General features: G+C 34.9%; 1 protein-coding gene and 1 long non-coding RNA gene across 54 annotated transcripts in view; one reads left to right on the top strand and one right to left on the bottom strand.

Annotated features, from left to right (window-relative positions):
• Window positions 1–11,322, top strand: part of tns1b (tensin 1b) — a 479,302-nt gene extending 467,980 nt beyond the window's left edge. For 49 of the 53 annotated variants that reach the window (XM_087266581.1, XM_087266576.1, XM_087266579.1 and 46 more), the window contains 4 exons: window positions 1,833–2,001; window positions 2,079–2,147; window positions 5,176–5,205; window positions 9,503–11,322. In XM_087266581.1, coding sequence (XP_087122707.1) covers window positions 1,833–2,001; window positions 2,079–2,147; window positions 5,176–5,205; window positions 9,503–9,644 — 410 coding nt within the window. In that variant the 3' untranslated portion in view covers window positions 9,645–11,322. 53 annotated transcript variants of the gene reach the window in all.
• A 2,018-nt stretch (window positions 11,323–13,340) lies between these two features.
• Window positions 13,341–16,383, bottom strand: LOC147842430 (uncharacterized). The gene is made up of 2 exons (XR_015500029.1): window positions 13,935–16,383; window positions 13,341–13,733 (listed from the first exon to the last, which is right to left on the bottom strand). It is a non-coding gene; the product is annotated as an uncharacterized LOC147842430 (long non-coding RNA).
• Window positions 16,384–24,917: the final 8,534 nt, after the last annotated feature.

The raw sequence follows: 24,917 nt of genomic DNA, 5'->3' as shown, positions 1-24,917 counted from the left end.
AGCAAAATGCCGCCCTGGGCGATTGCCCACATTGCCTATGCCTTGATCCACCACAAGTTAGATGCTGTACAAGACGAGCTACTGAGCAAGCTGATCATGCCAGAAAAGCCGTCCTTAAAGAGATAAGTGACCAGTAGTAGTGCAAAATTTTAAACAGAAGTTGTCGACAGCATCATACCGCTGCTTAGCGTTTGTTTTACACACTAAATGCAGCTGAGCAGCTGATCTCAAATATGTAGCCCTGGGCGCGTATCCCCAATGAGCCTGTGTTGGATGGTTCAGACCTCCAGAAACACCTTCACCTGTCTGCTAAAAACTGTTCGCCTGCTGTGTTTCCGGCTTTTTGTCAAGGCCTCGATTGTATTTCAAGAACACCTTTCTGATTTTATACGGCATGTTCTCTCATGACTGATGATAGATTACTGTGCATGGAATGTACTGATTGATTTTGCCAGTGGTTCTCAATTTCACTAGGTAAACATGGATGGGTGTTTGTTATTACCAGTTTTAGTAAAGCAAATGATTTTTCTTACTATATTCTTATGATTTTTGTTTATATAAATCCTCATTAGAAACTACCAAGGTATTCTTCTTGGAGTTCAATAAATAAAAGACAAATTTACATTAAACCATCACAATAGAAACCAAAAACAAAACCAAATAAAGACACATTTGCATTATACTATAACAATAGAACTGGTACGTCATTTTAATGAAACTTAGGGAACACTAAATAAATAAAGGCATGCAAAAATACAAATTATTTATATTTATTTAATTATAAATATATTATTTAATTATATAAACAACAATATAATTAAAATATTGATTTTAAAGGCTGTTTCACCTGAAAATAAAATATTTGTTATGTATACCTATATATATACACACACACACACACACACACACACACACACACATTTAAAATATAAAAATATAACATAAAAATATAAAATATATATTGTCCTTTTTTATATATTGTTATTTATTAACTGATTTATATTACACAATGCTACAGTCTTTTAAGAAATAATATATAAATATAGATTTGTGTTATAAGAAAATTAAATTAATTAAAATTAATTTGAATTAAAAAAAAAAATATATATATATATATATATATATATATATATATATATATATATATATATATATATATATAAAGAAATAAATCAAAACGAAACTATATATTTTTTCAAAGAATAGTTTGAAACTTGAACCAAAAAAATGAACAGAAATATTAACACTAACTAAGTAATAGTGGACAAATTAGGCTAGAACTTATCACAAATCCACACAGCAAATTAATTCAAATTAAAGCTTAAAATATGAAAAATAAAGATGAAGGATAATTTAAAAATTATAATAAATACAATAACAGTGTAGAAATTAATATTAAAATACATTTTCCTTCGTCTTAGTCTCTAATTTAAAAATACATATATTAATTTTATATAAACAACAATACGATAAAAACATTGATTTTAAATGGGCACTTTACCCAAAAATTAAACAGTTGTTAAAGGCTAACTTAAAAATAAAGATGAAGGTCTCTAAAAATAAAGTTTTTTAAAATATTAATAATTCCAAAAAGGTGTATAAATTAATAATAAAATATATCTAGTGAGACTAAAAATTTACAGTAATACCCCCAGCCCACACTTTGAGAACCACTGGATTATGCAAATGCAGAATACACTAATGATATGCGTGCATTTGATGACTTCACAATATGTATGAAGACTAGAGTTTATTTAAAGGTGCATTGAATCTTAGTCAGAATTTTAAGTCCGAATGGTTATTGATAAAAGCATGTTTCTTGTTATTCCCAGCATGCAATGTGCTGTACATCAACTCTGTGGATATGGAGTCTTTGACTGGACCTCAAGCCATCGCCAAAGCCATTTCAGAAACCATGAACGCCAGTCCGGCACCCTCAGCCACCATTGTTCACTTCAAGGTGTCGGCACAAGGCATCACACTCACAGACAACCAGAGAAAGTGAGTTCCTTTCTATTTCAATCACAGTTCATTCAAAATCTGGACATGCTTTATTTATTTGTCCTTTCTGTCAACAGGCTTTTCTTCAGACGTCATTATCCCATCGGCACAGTCACGTTCTGTGACATTGATCCACAGGAGAGGAAGTAAGCGAACACTGAATCATTAAACAAAACACTACAGTCAATGTCATTTAACAAATATACCTACATGCTAGAGACATCTGGTGGTCAAAACTGTGTAAATGCAACAAACACTCAGGCAATAACTTTTCAACAGACTTTTTCAAGCATATTATTAACTTTAAATTAAAAGAATGTGTTTTTAATAAATTTACAAGCCTTATATATTATTTTATTCCATAGTGGGCTCCGCTAAACAGGCCAAGAAGAGACTATTATTAACTATCATTCCTTTTCATTTTGCAAATGTCTCATTAAAACTTTTACAAACTCAAAAAGTGATCCGAGATCAGGTATAAACTATGAAAATTGTTCTGTGATTCGCCACTAGGGGCAATATGAACAAAGCCGTGGGGTTCATGTGTATTTTATGGTATTACTCAGATCGCCCTCAAGTGGAGAGCCATCATATTTTAGAAACAGTTCGGAACATTATCGGCTTAATAAAGAAACCATGCTGACTGAAATCACTAGACCTTACCAATTTGATACATGCTCTGAAATTAAACAAAAGATTTGTAAAGGTTTCGAGGCTACATGAAGCAGTTTCGAAAACAGCCATCACCGATATGTTGATCTGTTTTCTAAAGCGTATGTAGCACATGTAGTTTATGTAGCCTGCAAAAAAAAAAAAAAAAACAATAAAAACAACTCTGCTTTAACATTTCAAGTAGCTTTTGTGAGAAATAAAATGTGAAAATGAAATAACATACTTAATCCAGTTTACAAGTATTAATGTCAGCGTGACATCTAAATGCAATAACTTGCATGGATTGATTTTTCACTTAAAGAATAACAATGTGTGCTAGCAAAATAAACATTCTGCAGCTTTCAGAGGTCATTTGTAAGACTTTTTAAAGACTATTATTAATTGGTTTTTACACCTATACAAGGCTAAACACTAAGGATTTTTTTTTCTAATGGAAAACTTTAGTGATTTCTTAGTCACATCTTTTAAATAATGTGTCAAAACAAGCAAACTCCGGTTGTATAGATGCACTTTAAGCATAACATGATTTGTTTAAAAGTTCTTTGTTTTAACATTGAGTAACTTTTTCTAAGAAATAAAATCTAAAAAATTAAATAATATACTTTATCTGGTTTGTAAGTATTGAAGTCGGCATGGATTCAAAGTAGGGCTGCAACAACGAATTAATCATTAAATCATTTTGTCATTAAAGTCAATTAAATCGATTACTAAAAGCGTTGGCAACGATTTTCATAATTTTCATAATAAGTTTGTTGTGTCGTGCTACACGGGGACGTTTGATTATTAAAAATCACTTTAGTTTAGCGTGGAGTAGAGTGAACACGATCTCTTTCGCGCACTGATACAGAGTGAGACACCAGGGATGAGCAGAAAGGGAGTTCAACAGCTGGTTAAAACACTACAGAATCCTACTTTTGTTCTGTTTGGAAGTGAGGACCGTAAAGTCCCTGGTGGTCATGTTTTACTCGTTATCCAGCATGACAAGTTAGCGTTAGCTCGTTTACCTTTAGAGCGGCAACTGAGAAAATCAAACTGAGCAATGTCTGGTGCTAAGCCAGAGAGTGTTCTGCTTTTTATGAATGAGGCAAACGCGCAGCCGCAAGTAAACATGGCGACGACGATCTCACGCTATAGATCACGATCACTTTCACGTTTATGTGAACTAGTAAAACTTCCGTTTGAGATTATTACTCATTAAGATTATTTTTCTTAGCCAATTCACATATAATTTAACTTGTTTTAAGCAAACAATCACTTTTTTTCCAGAAAAAAAGACTATTTGTCTAGTATGTATCATTATTTAAAAATATTTTGATATTCCCTTACTCAAAATGTAATAACTTGCGCAGATTAATTGTTCACCTACAGAGTAACAATGTGCACTAGCAAAATAAACATTTAGGCTTCCTGCAGGCTTCATCAAGTCAAATGTAAGACGTTTTAAGACCATTATTATTAATGAAATTTCAGACTTAAAATGGGCTAAATGCTAAAAAAATTCAAATGGAATTTTTATTTTATTTTATTTGTTACTTTTATTCAAACACTAAGAATTTTTTTCTAATGGAAAAGGAAAAGATTATTCCCATCAATTTTAGTGATTTCTTAGCCACATATTTCAAACAATGTGTCAAAACAAGCAAATGCTGGTTGTATAGATGCACTATATATATATAGACAGTAATTTTAAACCATAAATAAAAATTCAGACTTGTACTGAGCTAAATACCAAGAATTTTTTTTCTAATGGAAAAGGACAAGGTTTATGCTATCAACTTTAGTCATTTCTTAGCCACATATTTGTCAAAACAAGCTAACATTGTTTGAATAGATGCACTATATATAGATAGTAGTTTTAAACCCTGTAATAAGATAAATGTATGTGCAACAGTCTGTCCAGGTCTGTGTCCCCACCATAAACAAACGGAGAGCTTTTAAACAAATGTTATTGTAAGGAAGATAATTAAACCATATTGGCAGATATAGTTAAAAATATAAGATTCGTTAAAAGTTCTATTGAGATGGATTGCTGGTGATTGGATGGGTGTCAGCCCGATTGAGTAGCTTTTCATGGACATAGGAAAATTAAGACTTGTTTTAAATGATTTAAGACCTACAACAATATATTGGTAAGTTTAAAACTCTAAGGCTTTCTAATTTTCATTTTGAAATTTAAGACAATTTAACGCTTTATAAGACCCTGCGGACACCCTGATGTTGTCAATTTTGATTTCCCACAGACTTTAGGGACAGCACTCGTAATATTTAAATACAGTATAGTCAACATTCGATCATTACTTTTCATCACACTTGTCGTAAATCCATTAAACAACATGCAATATTGTTTTAGGACAAGTTTGAAAAGCTTTAATGGTGACTACTGTAGAGTTCCTAGAAATGTTTTTATACTGTAAAAATCATGCATTGTTCTTATGATTTAATGATTCTATGTTGTAGTTGGCCAGGATGAAACATTTATAATCTGATTTAATGTTGTTTCAGGTGGAACAAACCAGAGGGTGGCACTGCCAAGTAAGTACCAGCTTTTGAAAACAAAGAACTCAATCATTTGCTGTCGTTTAGATATGCATCTCAAGCTCAAATTTGTTATGATCATGGGTTTCATGATAAATGAGGGAGATTCTAATGTTTGCAGTCTCAGCTATCAGCACAAAACCTGGCGCCAGTTTGCGAATCTCACACACGTGTGGCAGGATTTAACCTCAGAGGCCATAGTACAGACGTGACGGAAACATGCTTAAACCTAGAAATATTTAGTTATTTTATATGGCTCATATTATCTGTGCACAATGATATTTGCAAAACGGATTCATTGGGAATACATGCTATGGGCTACGATTTTGTGAAGCAAAACATACTTAAAGGTACACTACCTGACAAAAGTCTTGTTGCCTATCCAAGTTTTAAGAACAGCAAATAATGTACAGTATAGAATATGAAGTCATGCTGCAGTGGAAAAAGAATTAATAGTGTGTCTGACTCCCATGAGCTTGGAGGTCTGCATTCATACATCTCTGCAATGACTCAAATAACTCATTAATAAAGTCATCTGGAATGACAAAGCTTTCTTGCAGCACTCCCAGAGTTCATTAAGATTTTTTGTAATCATCTTCAATGGCTCCTCCATCTTACCGCAGACATGCTCAGTAATGTTTATGTCTGGCGATTGGGATGGTCAATCCTGGAGCACCTTGACCTTCTTTGATTGCCCCCATACTGAATGTAACCCATATTAGATTTTTCCTTCGCCAAATTTGTCTGATTTCTGTAAGAATCTTGGGTCCATGAGGGTTCCAATAGGTCTTTTACAGTATTTTGTGATGATTAGGATGCAGTTCAACAGATGATTTATCGGAAAGATTTATCTTCTGCCACTTTTCTAAATGATCAACTAGAAGTCAAGTTACAATTGGGATCAATGACAAGACTTTTGTTAGGTAGTGTATTGAGTGCAGTTTCAAGGTTAAATGAACATGACAACTAAAAAGGTTTGTTCCTTTTCACACTAATGATATTTCAGGGACACATTATCGACAAATAAATGATCACAACACCAAATTAATAAAGCAAAACAACTTTATGTCTATGATTTGTAATTAAACAGGTTTGGTTCATCTATCTCCATTAGAACAACTTTTTTTTTTTTCTGTAAGCTCAATTCCACAAAACAGAGAAAAGCTATGCAAAGTCAAAGTAAAACTGTGGTCACAGAGCATATTTGGCTTACGTTTACTCTTGAAAACATTTTTGGTTGGGTTTAAAGGAAGGTTTTGGTCAGTGGTTCGCTGGTCTTTGTGATCTGTACGACATGATTTCACTGCAATCTGTGACTTTTTTATTTAGTAGCTAGTTTGTATAAATTCGTACAATCTCATTCATATAATTTAGTACGATTTGCTTGTCCCCCAATGACAGTTGGGTTTAGGGGTTGGGTTGATTGAGAAGCCTCCTTTTTAAAATCGGACATTTTTTTGTGGGACTGAATCTATACGAATTTGTACGAATTAGCAACTAAACTGACAAAACGTAAAACAGTTACGTTTCCTTGTGAGATCAGGCTGGATCTGTATGAGAAACTCTACCTTCTTGTAGTCGTGAACAAGAAGGATGTGTATGTGAAACGTACAATTCATACCCTAAGTAACATATTTCAGATTAGCAAAAATGTAGACAGCACCCTCTTGTGGATCTAAAATGTGCAGTGAATCGTACCCAGAGCAACATATTTTAGATTTAGCTAAAGTTTAGGCAGAGGCACATATTTCCATTAAGCTTGAGCTGGAAATCTCACAATTCAAGCTTTATTATTTGAGCTCAGAACTGAATTTAAACAGTTGGAGTTGACATAACAGAGAAAAAAAAAAAAAACTTGGAAATGAAAAATGGAAAAAACGTCAAAATTGCAAGATATAAATCAGAAAAAAAGTCAGAACTTTGTAATGTAAACAGAATTTGTTGAAAACAGCTCTGAATTGTGGCATATTAATTAAGAATATAGATAGAAATGGTGCAATTTTGAGATGATTTGAAAGCTTCTAAGGAAAAAAAGGTAAGGTGTGCAATTTACGGTACACTAAAATGTCAGATATTAACTTTATTACCTGAAAAAGAAAAAAAAGTCTGAATAGCACGTTAATAGTTCATCACTTTGAGAGAGAGAAAAAACTTATAAGATGACAAGTAGCAATTATGTGTTTTATTATGTTTAACATAATAAAGCATAACAAACAGGCTCTAGTGAGAACCAGATTTTCTTTGCTCTTATGAGATTAAAGTCTCCTTTTCTATAAACCATTATTATATTATTCTTAAGAGGGAAATAATATGATAAAAAACAAAGCATCACCCTCTCACACCGAATCTGATCAGATCTCTAAATAAATGCTAGAGTTTTCGGGCGATTGGGCATGTGACGGCCCTCACGGCTTTCGCTGGCAGAGTTTGAAAGAGATTATTGGGGTTGTGGTGCTAAGGTCTACAGAGGAAGAATAGATCATTGGACTGGGCTCAGGATGAAAGCATGTGATGTTAGAGGCACCAGAATGTGAAGATCATTTCTGCTGTTGTGGATGAGGGAATGACAATTTTATATTACATGTAAAAGCACTACAGAATGAAAAATGCTGCTGGGTATATATGTTCAGATCATGTGAGAAGAGAACAGGGTAGTTTAATAAACATGTCAGAGCACATATGACAAATACAGCTACGATATATGATAAATTTAACAAGTCAGTAGTGTCGAAGCAAGTGAAAGATCCAGAAGGGCATCCTGCTGATTTGATTCAGAAAGGCACTTTTTTTGTCAGACGGCTTTTTGTCATTCGTTTTAAAAAGCACCTGGTCCATTTTATTTGTATATGCTTTACTCTAACTCATAAACTCTACAGGTGCTTCATGGTTAGATGTGGAGCTAACAATCAGATTCACTCTAGTGAACTGCAGCCATGTTAGCACATTACGTTTGATGAGGTAATTTTACTGTAGGAATACACACGTTCGAAGATTCTTTCTTGCCACCTACAGTGCAATTCGGCCAGGTATACATCCGTGCTAAGATATCAAGGTGAAAGTAATCATAGCTTGCGTGAAATTGACCCAGCTCCCAACCCAACTTTAAGAATAGATTAACGGCGATATTTTTTGTTGCGCGATGAGTCTCGCGTAAACAGGCTGATAACAGTCTCGCGTATGACAGGTTGATGGCCGCTTACACGCTGAATCTCCGAAATGATAACAATTTAAAATAGGCACTATCTTTATAAATAAACTGCAAAGTTGCGTAAACTATAGACGCAAAAGTACATTATGTTGTCCAACCGCTGCAATATTTGTCAAACTGTAGTGAGTTTATTGATCTGCTGTCACTATAGGCCCGTTTACACTAGTGCGTTTTAGTTTTAAAATGGCCTTTTAGATCAAAAAAGTCCGCATCCACACTAGTGTTTCACCTAGCGTCTCTGAACATATCTCCGTTCACACTACACCATCAAAAATGTATATCACGTGACCATTCGCGCACTCTGGGCATGCGCGTTCTAGTATAAACAGAAAGCATGCGTCTCGCTTGGCATTTGGTTATTATTAGTCAACAAACACCGGTTAAACATTAAACGCGATGGCAAATAAAGCAAGAGAGGTATTTTTGTGGACAGACGACGAGGTCGAGTTGTTACTAAACGTAACAAATGAATCACTGCACAATGGCGCCTAAAACAGACAATAGTGCAAACAACGCTCCCATTTCTGTGCCCATGTTGTTGTTTACAGTACTGTCTTCCGGTAGTGTTAAAGCCATGTGTTATAGTCAAGTGATAGGGACTTGACGAAAAAGAGAAGGATACGCAATGACACAAAAGGCCCAATCAGGTAGCGAATCTCAGCAGTCCCGCCTCCGTTTTCAGATGTCTCCGTTTTTCCTCATCCACACTGAAATGGAGCAGCAGTGTTTTAGAATGAAAACCGCCTCTCCAGCGTTTTCAAAACGCTCCGTTTTCGGCACTCGAGAACTCCGGCGTAGTGTGGACGGATGGCGTAACCGGAGCAAAACTTATGCGTTTTAAAACGAAAATGCATTAGTGTAAACAGGGCCTATGCAGACAGAGTAATACACAAGAGTGAAGAAGCTCTTGTTCTGTTAAACATCACTGAATAAATATATAAAAAATAATACTAATAACAATTTATTGGAGAGCTAATTGTTCTAACTTTCTAAATTTTAACCCACTCTTAATTTCCCAAAATGTATATTTGTTTATTAATAGATTGATTCTGCATATTAAGATTTTTTTTTTAATCTTCATTACAGATTCTTTGGCTTTGTGGCTAGAAAGCAAGGCAGCACGACAGACAATGTCAGTCACCTGTTTGCTGAGATGGACCCAGATCAGCCGGCCACCGCCATCGTCAACTTTGTCTCTAAAGTGATGATCAGCTCTCAGAAGCGGTGAAGCTCTTCACGCAGCACTGCTTTCCAGAGGACACTTTCCTTTCGCTCTCTTTGGATTATATTTTGAGTTTCTGTATGTTTGGGCTGTGTGTGAATGTGAACGTGAGGAAGGGCTATTGGGACGGCAGTGAGGATGATGGACAGAGGAAGTGCAGAGTGGGTGAAGAGGAGTGACGTACAGTATGGATGGGAGGTGATCTTCATCTCGGAGCAGCAGATGTGGGAATGATGTCAGTGATTTTGTTGCTTTTTTTAAGAAAAAAAAAGGAAATGTAAAAAAAAAAAAAGAAGAAGTTAAGGAGGTTAAAATGTGGGGCTGATGTACCAAAGATAAGAGAGCGGTCAGGATGAACCAATCGTTATTCAAGCATTCTTGTATATCTAGAAAAAAACCACGGCTGCTTTGTTAAAACTGTACATATGAACCGAAGCATCACCTCTTTTCTTTCTGAAAGCGGCTCTAGTTTCTGACGCTACAAGTGCAAGACTTTCTTTTCCCCCAAATCTGGATGAGTTAAAAACGTTTAAGGGATTTTACAGGTCACTTGCACATAAGCTAAAAGTAAGTGATTCATCTCTATTCACTTAAAGGGGTACAGTTCACCTAAATATATAAATGACCTCATTCATTTTTACTTCTGTTGAATACAAAAGAAAAGATTTTGAAGAATGATGGTTGCTACCACCAATTGACCACCCTAGTATTTTTTTTCTTACTACAGAAGTTAATTGGTGCCAGCAACCAGCATTCTTTAAAATATGTTCTGTTTTATTCAACAGAAACACAATTGAAAGATACTTCAATAGGTGAAGAGTGAGTAAATGATGACAGACTTTTTATTTTTTGGGTGAACTTTCCCTTTAAGGTCAATAAATACTGTATGCAGTAAATATTTCTTTGCTCATGAAGGTGCAATGGAACAGTGCATGTATAGTCAGATTCTAGATATTAGTCGCTAATGTGTTGCCATAATTTTTGGACGTAAGGAAATAATGTGGTGATGCCATTTCGTAAACTGTCAACAAATGTATGTATAGATTATATTTGCTTTTAAGTTAATGTCTTTATCTAAGCATAACTCACATTTCTTTATATAGCACTTCATAAAATGCTGATTGTGGTAAAGTAATCTCTTGGTAAAATCGGCAAAGAAGAAAAGGCATCATTATTAAACTCACTCTGTTAAAAAAGATGACAAAGTCATAACAACAAATATTTGTCACTTTCATTTTAATCAGATTTGAACTAAACATGTTTTTCAGTTATACAAAGTTTACCCTAATGTTTTAGATTATGTTGTGATGAGTCAAAGTTCAGTTAATTCAACTGAGAAAAAAAAATGACAGCAACAGTTTTAGGTTTATAAACAGTGTCAGTTTTGCAGAGTTCTATAAAAAAAAATTCTAACTGTGAAGCAACTTTTAAACAAGACAAATCATTATTTAGCCTAGCTCAGTTTAGCTACTCATTAAGTCAACATTAATTCAGATCACTTACTGTCAGTTGCAAAGTTCTTCATTCATGAAATTCATTTCAATAAATTTGAATTTTAAAGCAGCTTTTTTATTTAAGAAAACAATGGTGTCATTATATCACCCAGTTTATTCCAATTTTATTCCAAAACAACTCTATCTGGGATCAAGAAATCACAACAGTGGACTGACTTTAAATAGCTTTCTATTGCACTTTCTGCACTGTAAAAAGTGATTAGTTACTTAAAGCGAGTAAACCAATTGCCTAAAAAGCAACATGTTGACTTTACAAACATAATCTAACTAAACCTATTGTAACTTGGAACTGTTAAGTTTTTAAAAATAAAAGTAAACTAATTCCTTTTTCCTCAGTACACTTTATTATATATATATATATATATATATATATATATATATATATATATATATATATATATATATATATATATATATATATATATATATATATTTTTTTTTTTTTTTTTCTTTTCTTTTTTTTCCCTCAGCTTTTTTGTATCTAGCAAATTGACAAATCTGCTCTAAAAGACTCCAGTGTGTCTTCTAAATTTAATAGAGGCTATAACTGTAGATTTTACAGACTTAATAGAGCTCCAAATATGTAATATTGTGATACACTAATTATATGAAAACAGAAATGCTAAAATAGTCTGACACTGTAAAACTGTGTTAGTTGACTTTTAAAAAAGTAAGTACAATTTGCATAATTATAAAAACCAGGTCAATTTAAAAGGTCCAAGTGACAATGGGTTTTTACTTACATTATTTTTGTAAAGTCAACTTGTTGCTTTTTAACCCAATTTGTTTACTCACTTAAAGTTATTAATCACTTTTACAGTGCGAGTGGGACTACTTGTAATTTCTAAACTGATTGGAACACAAAACATATCTTCTCAAGATTGTCTATGCATGTATCCAGCATCACTTTTCAGCTCTTGGTCTTCACTTGTAGTGTTCATAAGCAGCCGCAGTGCTCTCTTCTCTTCAGGTTTGAGTGTGTGTATCGTTGTGTATCAGACAGAAAAGTGTGGATCTGTCACTGTATCTCTATGCCTCGCTTAGAACACACTCACATTCTACCCCAAAGTAAGCTAAGTTTAAATATATAAATATATATAAAAACAACAAAAAACACATCAAAAGCGATTTTACTGAATATTTATTGTATTATTATGTTTTTGCTACTTGTTTCCTTTACGTTAACTCATTTACCCATAGATATATTGTATAGTCTACATAAAGATTAGCCTCCAAAAGAAATACTCTTTATTTTTTGGGCTAATGTTTCAAAATCGATAATGATGTAAAGTGTGTGTATTTGGAAAACTCGTCATTATTGGATATGTTTCTTTTTCTTTTAGATCGCTTTAAAGTAGAGCTCACTGTTGCTTTGGCGGGATTGTATCCTAAAGTTCCTTCAGATAAAGTGAGTTGATTGATATGTTTACTGAAAGAGACTTTGTGTAAAGAAAAGCAAGGAAGCGTCTTTATTTTTGTAATATTGTTGTTATTATTACTTTCCTTTTGGCGTCGTGTCCCTCCCAGTATTCAGCTCTCGATGAAATCCACTTTTTTTGGCGGATCACAGCGATTCTGTCATGGCAGAAGTCAGTATTTTGTGTTATACTGCCATCGTGAGGCGATGTCGGGTATTGTCAGCCATATTATCAACTATGCATTCTCTACAAATCCCTTTTAGATATCCCCGGATCAGTTCTAAATTTAGATTAAAAGTAATACTGCAGTGTTTTAACTGTGATTTGCGGAGAAAAATCCCCATTAAGCCCGCGTCGCCCTTAAAACTTTTTTGCTTTGTATGTAAATACATTTTTTTTGGTTTGCCAAAGATTTTATTTCACGTTTGTATGCCTTAGTTTGATGATCACTGTCTGGTCGTATGCAAAATGGCGGCATGTTGTTTTTAGCATGGAGCTGGTCTGTTCTGACTGCACATGCTAAATGTTTTACTGTTTTTGGTTCCCGTTTGGTTAGCCTTAAAAAACTACTCCAAAAGATTGCAAAGCACTTAATGATCAAGAGCTGAAAAACAGCAAGAAAGTCTAATAGGACTGCTTACATTTAACAGCAGCACCATGTTTACACTGGAAGCGTCCAGTGGCTTGAGATTTTGTACACTGGAAGCTCGAGGCTATACGCTTTAATCATAATACAATCTGTGGAAGATATAATCTTATTTTAAAACAGACTTTGCATGGGTTTTAAAATAGCAACGTAGCCTCGTTTGTAAGAGTTGTGCAGAATGTGCGCATGCATTGGCTCTTTTGCAGAGGCGCAACTGCAAATTTACTGAGGGTTGTGCGGGATCAAGTTTTGCCCCCAAAGTATTTATATCAATAAATTGAGGATATTTTCTTAATGTGCTTCAAACAAATACCTTTCACAGTTCTAAACACAACCGAAATAATATTTAGTAAAAGTATAATTACACTACACTGCAAAAAAATGCTTTTCTTCCTTGTTGAAAAACTTCCCTGTTGAAAAATTGGTTTTAGCTTGTCGACCAGGCTGGTTTTAGAGGGGTTTTGGCCACTTCCAGGCTGGTTTTCAGCCATTTCCAGCCTGGTCTTAGCTGGTCAGGCTGGGAGATAACCAGCTAAAACCAGCTTGACCAGCCTAGCCAAGCTGGGAGTCCAGCCAAAATCAGCTATATCCTGCTTAAACCAGGCTGGTCAAGCTGGTTTTAGCTGGATTTGGCTGGTAATTTTCCAGCCTGACCAGCTAAGACCAGGCTGGAAATGGCTGAAAACCAGCCTGGAAATGGCCAAAACCCCTCTAAAACCAGGCTGGTCAACCAGCTTAAACCAGCCAACCAGCCTAAACTGGTTTAAGCTGGATTTTTCAGCAGGGTTACTTAATTTTTTTTGTCTTATTTCTAGTCCAAATATCTACAAATTCTTAAATCAAGACTTTTTTTAGACCAGCAAAACATATTGTCTTGTTTTAAGAAAAAATACGCCAAAATGAAGTGAGTTTTTCCTTAAATCGAGCAAAATAATCTGCCAGTGTGGTAAGCAAAAAAATCTTGTTTTTCGATTTGTGATAAGATTATTTTGCTTACCCCATTGGCAGATTTTTTAGCTTGATTTAGGAAAAAATTCACTTCATTTTGGCATATTATTTCTTAAAACAAGGCAATATGTTTTGCTTGTCTAGAAAATTCTTCTTGATTTAAGAACTTTTTGATATTTGGACTAGAAACCAGAAAAAAAATCTAAGTAAGAAAAGTATTTTTTTGCAGTGTAAGCATGTTAAGTCACAAAGACGTACATCTCGTCCCACCCCAAATTTCTTCTCAATTTCATTTTCCCCACTAAATGATTATAGCACCTTGACATGCCTTGTTTTTGTACTTTTTGTACAACATTTGTTAAAACAAAATGATAGATATGGGAGTCCTAAAGAGAAAAAGAACTTGAAAATGCAATCACTTCTCACATGCTTACTGTGAGAGGTGTAAGGTCTGTTTTTGCATGAACAATTGACTGAAACTGCTATTATACCTCACACAAAGTGAAATAAACAAAAGACTGTAAGATGTTTAGTGTAAAAAATAAACAGAGACCAACTGCCTGAAATGTTAAATTTTATTAAAAACGGTTATGGGCAAACTTTTTTGGAACTAAAATGTAAAAAAAAAAAATTACCAAATAAAAAAAGGCCTCATGTTTCAATATAATAAATAATACATTTATAAAAAAAAAAACATGTATATGGTATAAAAATGGATCTTGATAGAAGGATTAATTAACATTTCAGTTTCAAAAAATGCGAACATTATGACTATTTATTAAGAAATCTTCATCAAAGGGTCAATCAAATGATTGACGGAGTGGAAGGGGTGGTATGATTTTTTTTTATTTAATAAAGTACAATATTATACTCCTATAAAATGCAAAATAAACATTAATATTTATTTTGATTATTTGAAACTTTTAAATTCAAAATTAGTTTTGGCACAATGGTGCCCTTCCATGTGTGGAGCCCCTATGCGCCGCATATAGTGCATAGCCCCTATTTGCACCTCTGCTCTTTTGTAAACACTGCATTTAATTCACGTTCATAACAAAATTTTGAACAGCTTATTTGGCATTTTATAAGTATATGAAGCAAAAATTCAACAACTGTTGCTTCATAAGCGACCCTAAGGCATCAATGTAACAAATCAAGATTTAAATTAGTAAGGAAAGCAAAAATGAAATCTGTTTTAAGTCTGTTCAGATATGATCCGTCTACTTTTGTTGTGCCGGATGCTTTTGGTGTAGACATGGTGTAAAAGTGATTATGTACACTAAAATTTATATATATATATTTACTTGCTTTGCTTGCCTTTCTGGATGTTTCACACAGTGTAGGCTTAAATAAACCATTTCCCCAAACCACACTGATGAGGTTTTTCCATTTATCTCAAACTATCAGTCAGAGAATTATTTGGTTTCCCACCGAAATCAGCTCTCCACTCCTCCATGTATTAGTCAGCAGTGTTGTATTATTATATATATTTTTTATATGTCCACTTTGTTAGAATGTGTGAATGAGCTACTATTGCTGTACAGAACCACATTGTTTTATTTTGCTTCTTGTTTTACAGCCTCGTTGTATTGGTTTGGCTAAAAAAATAAATAATATACATTAAAGAGCGATCCAAATCAGTTACATTAAAGTACACTGTTGCTAGAAAGGTGTCCTGTTTTGTGCATTTCTCAGATGCTAAGCTGGTGATCGCTAATGCGCAGGAAGTGTAGCGACGTGTCACACTGCATTAGCAGCTCTGAATGCAAGGTATTTGCTTTTACTGACGCAACTCTCACAGTATCAATCACACCAAGCCTCTTTTCCTTATAGGAAAATTAATAATAAACTTGCACACTAAGAAACCTTGGAGGAAGGTCAAAAACTAGATTGGTTGTGCATTATTTCTAATTCCCTTCCTCATTGCAGGCGCACCGTTTATGAAGGGTTAGAAAGGATGAAATATAGTAACAAAATGTATTTGATCTGATGTCGTTTGGCCTTAAATCAAGAAATGTGGGCATTTGGAGGCCAATGTGTCCAGATGTACACGTTTAAGACCGTACTGAAAATGTTCTTGTTATTATCTTGCTTCCATTCATGCAGAAGTGGAAAAAATATCCTTAAATAAGAATCACAAATAACAGTATACAATAATGTTGTATTAGTTAATGTTAACTAATGTATTTACTAACACAAGCAATAAACAGCACATTTATTACAGCAGCTGTACATTTTTGTTAGCGTTAGCTTATGGAAATATATTTTTTTTTTGTTTTAAATGTTGCATTAGTAAATGTTGAACTATGATTAATAAATGCTGTACAAGTGGTGTTCATTATTAGTGCATGTTAATACATTAACTAACATTAATTAATGAAACCTAATTGTAAAATCTGACCAGATTAGACTTACATAGCCAAGGAAGTTGGGAAAGCTCTTTTTATTTAATGTTATGAGGTGTTCGCATACAGACTATAAAATATTAATAATAAAAAGCACAAAATAGTTAATACAATATATATATATATATATATATATATATATATATATATATATTGCATTAAAAACGTAATAATAAAATAAAGTTGTTAATTCTGTTCAATTAGTTTTTGTTTTTATTAAAAAAATAAATAAAAAATGTACCGATCGGAAAACCGTACCGAAAAGTACTGAACCGATAAGTGTATCGATAAAAGTAGTAATACCGATTAAACCTTAACGATACCCATCTCTAACTGTAATTGATTTACAGTAAGTTACTGGCGAACTGCTGCCAATTAGTTACTGTAGATTATGCAGGAAATTGTTAACAGTTTATATAAACCAGTGGCTCTGTGGTTAGCACTGTCGCCTCATAGCAAGAAGGTTGCTGGATCGAGTCCTGTCTTGGCCAGTTGGCATTTCTGTGTAAAGTTTGCTCTCCTCGTGTTGGCGTGGGTTTCCTCCAGGTGCTCCGGTTTCCCTCACAGTCCAAAGACATATGCTATAGGTGAATTGAATAAACTAAAGTGGCTGTAGTGTATGAGTACGAGTGTGAATGTGAGCGTTTCCCATTACTGGGTTGCAGCTGGAAAGGCATCTGCCGCTTAAAGCATATTCCATATTCTGGAATAGTTGGCGAATATATTCTGGAATAGTAGTTCATTCCGCTGTGGTGACCCCTGATAAAAAAGGAACTAAGCCAAAGGAAAATGAATAAATGAATAAGTAAAATGTTCATTTAATAAATGCGAACTCATTAGAAGATCCCACATATTTGGAGCTGACTGTGCAGTAAATTCTCTAAACATCAACAGCACCATGTACATTTAGATGATCTCAGAAAACAGATGTTTTCTGTGGCGGATTGCAGATCTAATAGCTGAAATATGCAAGTGTTGATTTGCATTTCTGGGTTGCATTTCTCTCGCTTCCGCTAATTACTTCAGTCCGCAAACAAGTAAAGGATGATGTCATTCGGGAATTATGGAGTTATGTAGCAGATCAGTAAGCGGAAAGGCTTTTTCTCATTAAGTGTGTTCCAGGATCGGTCACTCCTACTTCTTCACATTGCTAGAAGGTTAGAAAAAAGGTTGGCTCATTGTGTTGGGAGTGTCACTCTAAGCCCCAGAAGATTACAGAGCAAAACAATAGCTCTTATATAGCGTTACTCAGAGTTTCCACTCAACGGTCAGACAAAACCCTTGGAGGTGACCTAAGACTGTGTCTGTTATTGGTTAGTCTCATCTTGTCCTGCCACCAGTATCAGAGACTCACTTTAACTCAATCTTAAACTGACTATAAGATAAATGTGTCTGTATGGGATAAAATGTGTGAGTTGAGTGAGGGATGTGTTTCCACCAGTTTTTTTACAAAGATGATTTTGTCCTGACCACTAAAAAAAAAAATGCATTTAAACCAAGCTTTCAGCACAAAGGAGACATCTCTAATATGATTTTTGTCATAATCAATTTAAAAACTACATTTGTTACCCCAGTACTATAAAGATTCTTATACTGAACTTAATTTAACATCTGAAAGTTGAAAAAATAAGCTTTCCTTATGTTCTTATGGTTTGTTATGATATAACTGTTTTAGGCTTGTATGAATATTTTAGATTCTGAGGTTTCAAGAAATATTTAAAGAGCCCATATTATACATGAAAAAGGGTCATATTTCGGTTATATGGGTCTCCAACAACATACTGATATGCATGCAAAGTCAAAAACACTTTCATGGTCTTATAATATGCTTTTAATTTTACCCAATTATCCCAGCGACTCTCATATGAATCGTTCAGCGATTCATTTGTTCCCAAACCCCTCCTTAGCGCAAAGCTAATCTGCGCTGATTGGACCGATGACAGCCTGTTGCGATTGGTCGACAGGGTTCAGCGCTAGACAAATGCCCAGTGCTAGACAAATGCCCAGCTCGAGACAAATGCCCAGCGCGGTTTGTCAAGTCCCCGGCGGACGGGCCCGCGCGATAACCCCGTGACCGGCACTTAGCAGTGAAAATGAAACCGATAGCGTGCACATCATTTACTGAGGCGTGATTTCCGTGACCGAGCTTTTCTCCCTTCTCAGCTGTAACCTAGATCATTTCTTTTTGCAATTATTGCTGTGGCACCTCCTGGTGAAGTGTTATATGTTCTCAGGGCTTACCTTTATTCTGCTTCGCTCAAAGATCCCATCCCCAGCAAGGGGGTTGTAGTGCTCATCAGCGTGTAGCAGGCTGCATTTATGCCTAATAAACTGACCTTATTTTGCACGCATCCCTGGTGTATTGTCTGCCCATTCTCACAAGTCTCATACACCAGTCTTTTCTGATCATTTCTTTAACAAACGAATGAATCGCCCACTGTAAGCGTGTAGACTGCTGGATCAATTATTTCCCCTTACACTTCCAATAATATCCAGGTAAGCACAGCGTCTTCTTGACTTATGACTTCAGAATCTGTTTGTCTTCGCGGCTGTGTTGGTGAGTGGGGCGCAGGTTTAAATTTTCCCGGGTTTGTGCCCATAACAACTATGTTTCACGTCACGCCGAAACGGCTAAAGACTCGTTATAAAGACGATTCAACCACTATGAGTCGACTTTTTTTTAGATGAATCAATAGTTTTAAAAACTGTCCTCTTTCAGATTTAAGCCTTAGCTGGATATTTGACTTCACTTAGATCTGTTACACACTACATGGAAGCTCATTTTCGAAAACCCACAATAGGGGCTCTTTAAATATTGAGAATATTAACTTTAAAGTTGTCCAATGCATATTACTAATATAAGAAGAACACTGATTAGTATGATCTTTACTTGAGTTTATATAATGTTTTTTTTACCATAAAAGAAAACCCATACCATGTATTTTGGCTTTTGAAATATACCCATGCAACATAAGTGTGTGGTCAAGGGTCACATTTGATCTAATCTATCATCTATCACACAGTGGATGGCAACATCAACAGCCTGAGGTATCAAGACTGGTGCCCATTACAGTACAAACCACCGCAAAGAGCAAATTATTCTGCAGGATAGTGCTCCTCATACTTCAGCCTCCATATCAAAGCTCCTGAAAGCTAAGAAGTTCAAGGTGCTCCAGGATTGGCCGGCCCAGTCACCAAATATGAACATTATTGAGCATGTCTGGGGTAAGATGGAGGAGGCATTGGAGATGAATCTAAAGAATCTTGATGAACTCTGTGAGTCCTGCAAGAATGCTTTTTTGCCATTGCAGATGACTTTATTAATAAGTTATTTGATTCATTGTAGACATGATCATACTCAGATAGCATACGAATGTGGGCCACTTTAGGCAGTTATGCGGCACTGGTGGTATTTCTTCGGCCCAGACAAAATGAATGTGAACCTGAAGTGGCTGACCTGTACTGTGGCAAAGGGGGGCCAAAGATTCCAATTCATATATGGGCCATTTAAGGCAAAGATTTGGAACTTATGGCAAAATGTAACCTAAATGTGAGCCTAATGTGACCCATGTGGAAAATGGTAAATTTGGCCCAAATGTGGGCCACAGTTGGCAAAGTAGTGGCATAGTCAATTAAGGGTAATCTGAGTCTAAACCTAAAGTGGCTCACACATGTAGATGCAAATTTGGCCCTGTTATCTTAAGACAAATGTGGGCCACTTTTGGTATATATTCGGCACAGTAAACTCTGGCTAATGCAGCCGTTAGCCTATAGTGGCCCAGAGAAGATATGGAAAATGTGGCAGAGTTATCTAAAAACATATGTGGGCCACTTTTGGCAAATATTTAGCACAGTAAGCTACAGTATGTGTTACACCTGGCTCAGGGATGTAATATAATAAGGGAGACGACAAGGAGAAGTATAATCAAAAAGAAGATTTATTTTTAACTCAATTTAAATTAAATAATCAAAATATCAGTATCAGTATGTTCAATCAGTGTGAAATGCAAGTGTATGGATGCGATAAATGTTGTCAGTGATAGTATATGGATGCGAAACAAAGCATAATGCCCAAATTGGAGTGCAGCTCTGGCCAACTGCCAAGTGAATGGACAGCGGCCCCGACAAAAAAAATCAAACACACAAACAAAACAACGCAGTCCTAACATATGGCTATGTGGATTTGAGCCTATAGTGGCCCAGTGAACACATGGCAAATGGGGCCCAGTTATCTTAAAACAAAATGTGGGCCACTTTTGGCAAATATTTAGCACAGTAAGCTATGGCTATGTGGATTTGAGCCTATAGTGGCCCAGTGAAGACATGGCAAATGGGGCCCAGTTATCCTAAAACAAAATGTTGGCCACTTTTGGCAAATATTTAGCACAGTAAGCTATGGCTATGTGGATTTGAGCCTATAGTGGCCCAGTGAAGACATGGCAAATGGGGCCCAGTTATCCTAAAACAAAATGTTGGCCACTTTTGGCAAATATTTGGCACAGTTAGATCTGGCTAATGCGGCTGTGAGCCTAAAGCAGCCCAGAGGAGATATGGCAAATGTGGCCCAGTTATCTTAAAACACATGTGAACCACATAGACTGAAGTTACCATCATGGAGAAAAGTGTTTGCTTTAGCTGGGCTCATAGCCCTGAACCTCTTAATATACATTTTCTTTTTGGTTGCTGTAACTTTTAAGAACTTTGCTTGAAAAATTTTTTTTTTTACAGCAAACAAAACGAAGTGAGGCACAACCTGTGATGAAATAATATAATTCACTGATGTTTACCAATGTTTAATCCATTATTATAAGTAATAGGCCAGATCGGTGCCAGAATAAAAGTGAACTGTGGCCCAGAATAGGATCAGTTCTGGTTCATTTGGTTGAATTCTGGTTAGTATGTGGTATTGCTTTGGCTTATTTGTGGCCCATATCTGACAAATAGGAGCGGACAGTCCTAGAGCCATCATTACATTCAGTACGTGGTCCAAATGTAAATGTCTGGTGTGGGCCAGATCTGGGCCAGAATAAAAGCAAACTGTGGCCTAGAGTTGGGTCAGTGCTAGTTCATTTAGTTGAATTCTGGCTGATATGTGATATTGCTATGGCTTAATTGTGGCTTAGATCTGGCAAACAGGAGCAGACTGCCCAAATGCCATCATTTCATGTGGTATGTGGGCCAGATGTAAGTGTCTGGTGTGGGCCGGATTTGAGCTACATGAATTTTGCTAGCTGAGTACTTTATTTTGGTAAAATAAGCATGATCTAGAGGCCTTTGCTTTTCATATAAGCCACTTCTGACACCAAATGATCAACTTGAAGTCATGTTATTATTTGTTATTCCTAAAATTGGGATAAGCGACTTTTAATAACGGGATAAGAGACTTTTGTAAGGTAGTGTATTTTATTGTGGTAGATTAACCCTTATGCATGCCTATTTTATTTATTATATTATTATTTATTATTTCAAGTAGAAAAAAGTATATTAATATATAATATTTTAATTACAGTTTGTGGACAGGAGATGTTTTGACCTTTGATGATCTAGGTAGAATTTTTTTAAGGGGATGCACAAGAGTTAAATATGCAAATCTCAATACTGAAGTTAAGCACACAAAATTAAACAGACAAAAGTCTAGTTACATCCTAATATTAATATAAATAAGTGAAAAATGCAACAAATCAAAATAGAGCTTTTTATGTAGTCGGATATTTTTAATAAGTCAGAATTATTAGCCCCACTTTAAATTTCTTTTTTCTTTTTTAAATATTTCCCAAATGATGTTTAACAGAGCAAGGAGATTTTCACAGTATGTCTGATAATATGTTTTTTTTGTTCAGGTGAAAGTATTTTTGTTTTATTTTGGCTAGAATAAATGTGAATTTTTAAAAGCCATTTTAAGGTCAAAATTATTAGCCCCTTTAAGCAATTAATTTTTTTCGATAGTCTATAGAACAAACCATCGTTATACAATAACTTGCCCAATTACCCTACCCTGCCTAATTAATCTAACTAACCTAGTGAAGCCTTCAAATGTCATGTTAAGCTGGATACTAGTATCTTGAAAATATTTAGTAAAATATTATTTACTGTCATTATGGCAAAGATAAAATAAATCAGTTATTGGAGATGAGTTATTAAAACTTATGTTTAGAAATGTGTTGAAAAAAAAATTCTCTGTTAGAACAGAAATTGGGGGGAAAAAAATAAAAAGGGGGATATACAATCTGAATATACAACTGTTTATACAATTGAAGTCAGAATTATTAGCCCCCCTGATTTACCCCATGCGAACATGGGAGAACATGCAAACTCCACACAGAAATGCCAACTGATCCAGCCGCGGCACAAACCAGCGACCTTCTTGCTGTAAGGCGATCGTGCTGACCACTACACCACTGTGACGACTCATCTTATTTTCTTACTACATTAAATTAAGTAGAAAAGTTGTTTGGGCAGATACACAAAACAGTACCAGAGCTTAAATTAGACACATGAAATAACAACATAATAAAAAAACATTAAAAATTATAATTATATGAATAATTAAGCTTATAAAAAGGACTTTTAGGTATTGAAAAACATGATTTTGTTTTTGAAGTCTTGTCTTTTAGTAACAGTGGTACAGTACCTTAAGCAAGCAGTAAAAAAAAAAAATTACATCTTTGTAGGTTTGCACTCATAAATGCGGCATTTTAGTTACTTAAAATAGCATAAAACAGTTACCAATACACTGTAAAAGCCAAAAAGTTAAGCTAACTCAAATCATTTGAGGAAACTGATAGAAAAAAATCATTTAAGTTCCAAAACTAATCCAAATGAGTACAGCGAACTTACTCCATTTAAGTTGGAGGTATTTAATTAACTCATTACCTTCAACACTGAGTTTAAAACTCTTTGAGTAGAATGAGTAGAATTACCTTTAAGTAAATTGAGTTACCTACACTCATTTTATTTGATAAAGTTGACTGTTGGGTTTAACAGTGCAATTTTGCATCTACACTGTAAAACCCGATTAAGTTCACTCAAAATGTTTAAGGAAACCTATTGCGGCAAACCATTTAGGTTTTGAAACAAAATGGTTTGAGTATTGTGAACTTATATATTGTCACATGTATCATTTGTGCTGATATAATAAAATGTTTAAGTTACTAATACTAAAAAAGTTTGAAGTTCAGTTATCAAATTACTATTAGTTCAATTAACTTAAATTAAATTCAAACAACTATATAGCTACTCAAATGGTTTGGTATTTGTTCTAGCATTAGGGTTAAGACAAAAAATACACTGTATAACCCAACAGTCACTTTATCAAATGGAATGAGTGTAGAGAACTCGAAATATGCTGAAAGTTAATTCTAAAGGGCTTTGAACTCAGTGTTGAAGGTAATGAGATAATTAAATACCTCATTACTTCAACTTAAACAAAATATAACAGTACTCGTATAGATAGTTTAACTCAAATGGTTTGTAGCAATCGGTTTTGTCAAACGGTTTGAGTTGCCTTATTGAGTTTTACAGTACTCAATTGGTTTGAGTTCTCTTTATTTATTGGGTTTTAATGTGCTCAAATTGCTTCCTTTACTCAAATGAATTAAGTTCACAGTACTCATTTGGATTAGTTTTTGAATTTAAATGGTTTGTTGCAAACGGTTTCCTTAAATGAGTTATCATTACTTTTAAGGTTTTGCAGTGTATAATTCATTCATTCATAACTCATTCGATTAGAGTTCTGCTTAATATAATCATTGAAAATGAGTTATGGTAACTCATAAACTGAGTCAAAGTAACTTTTTTTTATTATATGTTAAACTAACTTATTTCATTTAGTGACTGTCTGGTTTTACAGCATACAAATATCTAAAACGTTTTATCTTTGGTCAAATGACAGGCCCAAAATGATTCCTGCAATTACAGGCCTACACCATTTGATGTCAGTGTTGACCCTTCCTAAAACAAGCTGCCCCGGCAAGCCTCTGAAGCAGAAGATGCAGGCCGGAGCGAGCTTATCTGTCCTTTTACAGAGTAACGCTGCATTATTGATGCTGGTAGAGAGTTAGATAAGGCCTCAGAAGAATTTCAGACACTCTCTGTTAGCCCGAGTCTGTCTTTTTGGAGATCTCAGCGATGTGTGACTGGAAGAGCTGTCCGCCCTCGACACCCAAACAATGGAGCCAGTTTAGTCCCACAGTTTATACACACCGTATCGCTCCAGGAAAACATCTCTGTTAGACGTTACGGCCAGTGGAAAAGTACAACACCACGTTTTGAAGTGTGTGTGGGCCAATATCTTTTTTTCTTTGTTGTTTCTTTCCTGCAAATGTCATTGTGATTTTGGAAACTGCTCT

This window comes from Danio rerio, chromosome 9, assembly GCF_052040795.2.
Source record: "Danio rerio strain M-AB ecotype USA chromosome 9, GRCz13ab, whole genome shotgun sequence".
NCBI classification, from domain to species: domain Eukaryota; kingdom Metazoa; phylum Chordata; class Actinopteri; order Cypriniformes; family Danionidae; genus Danio; species Danio rerio.
Note: the sequence above shows the minus strand (reverse complement) of the source record. Positions and strands in the feature narration are given on the sequence as shown.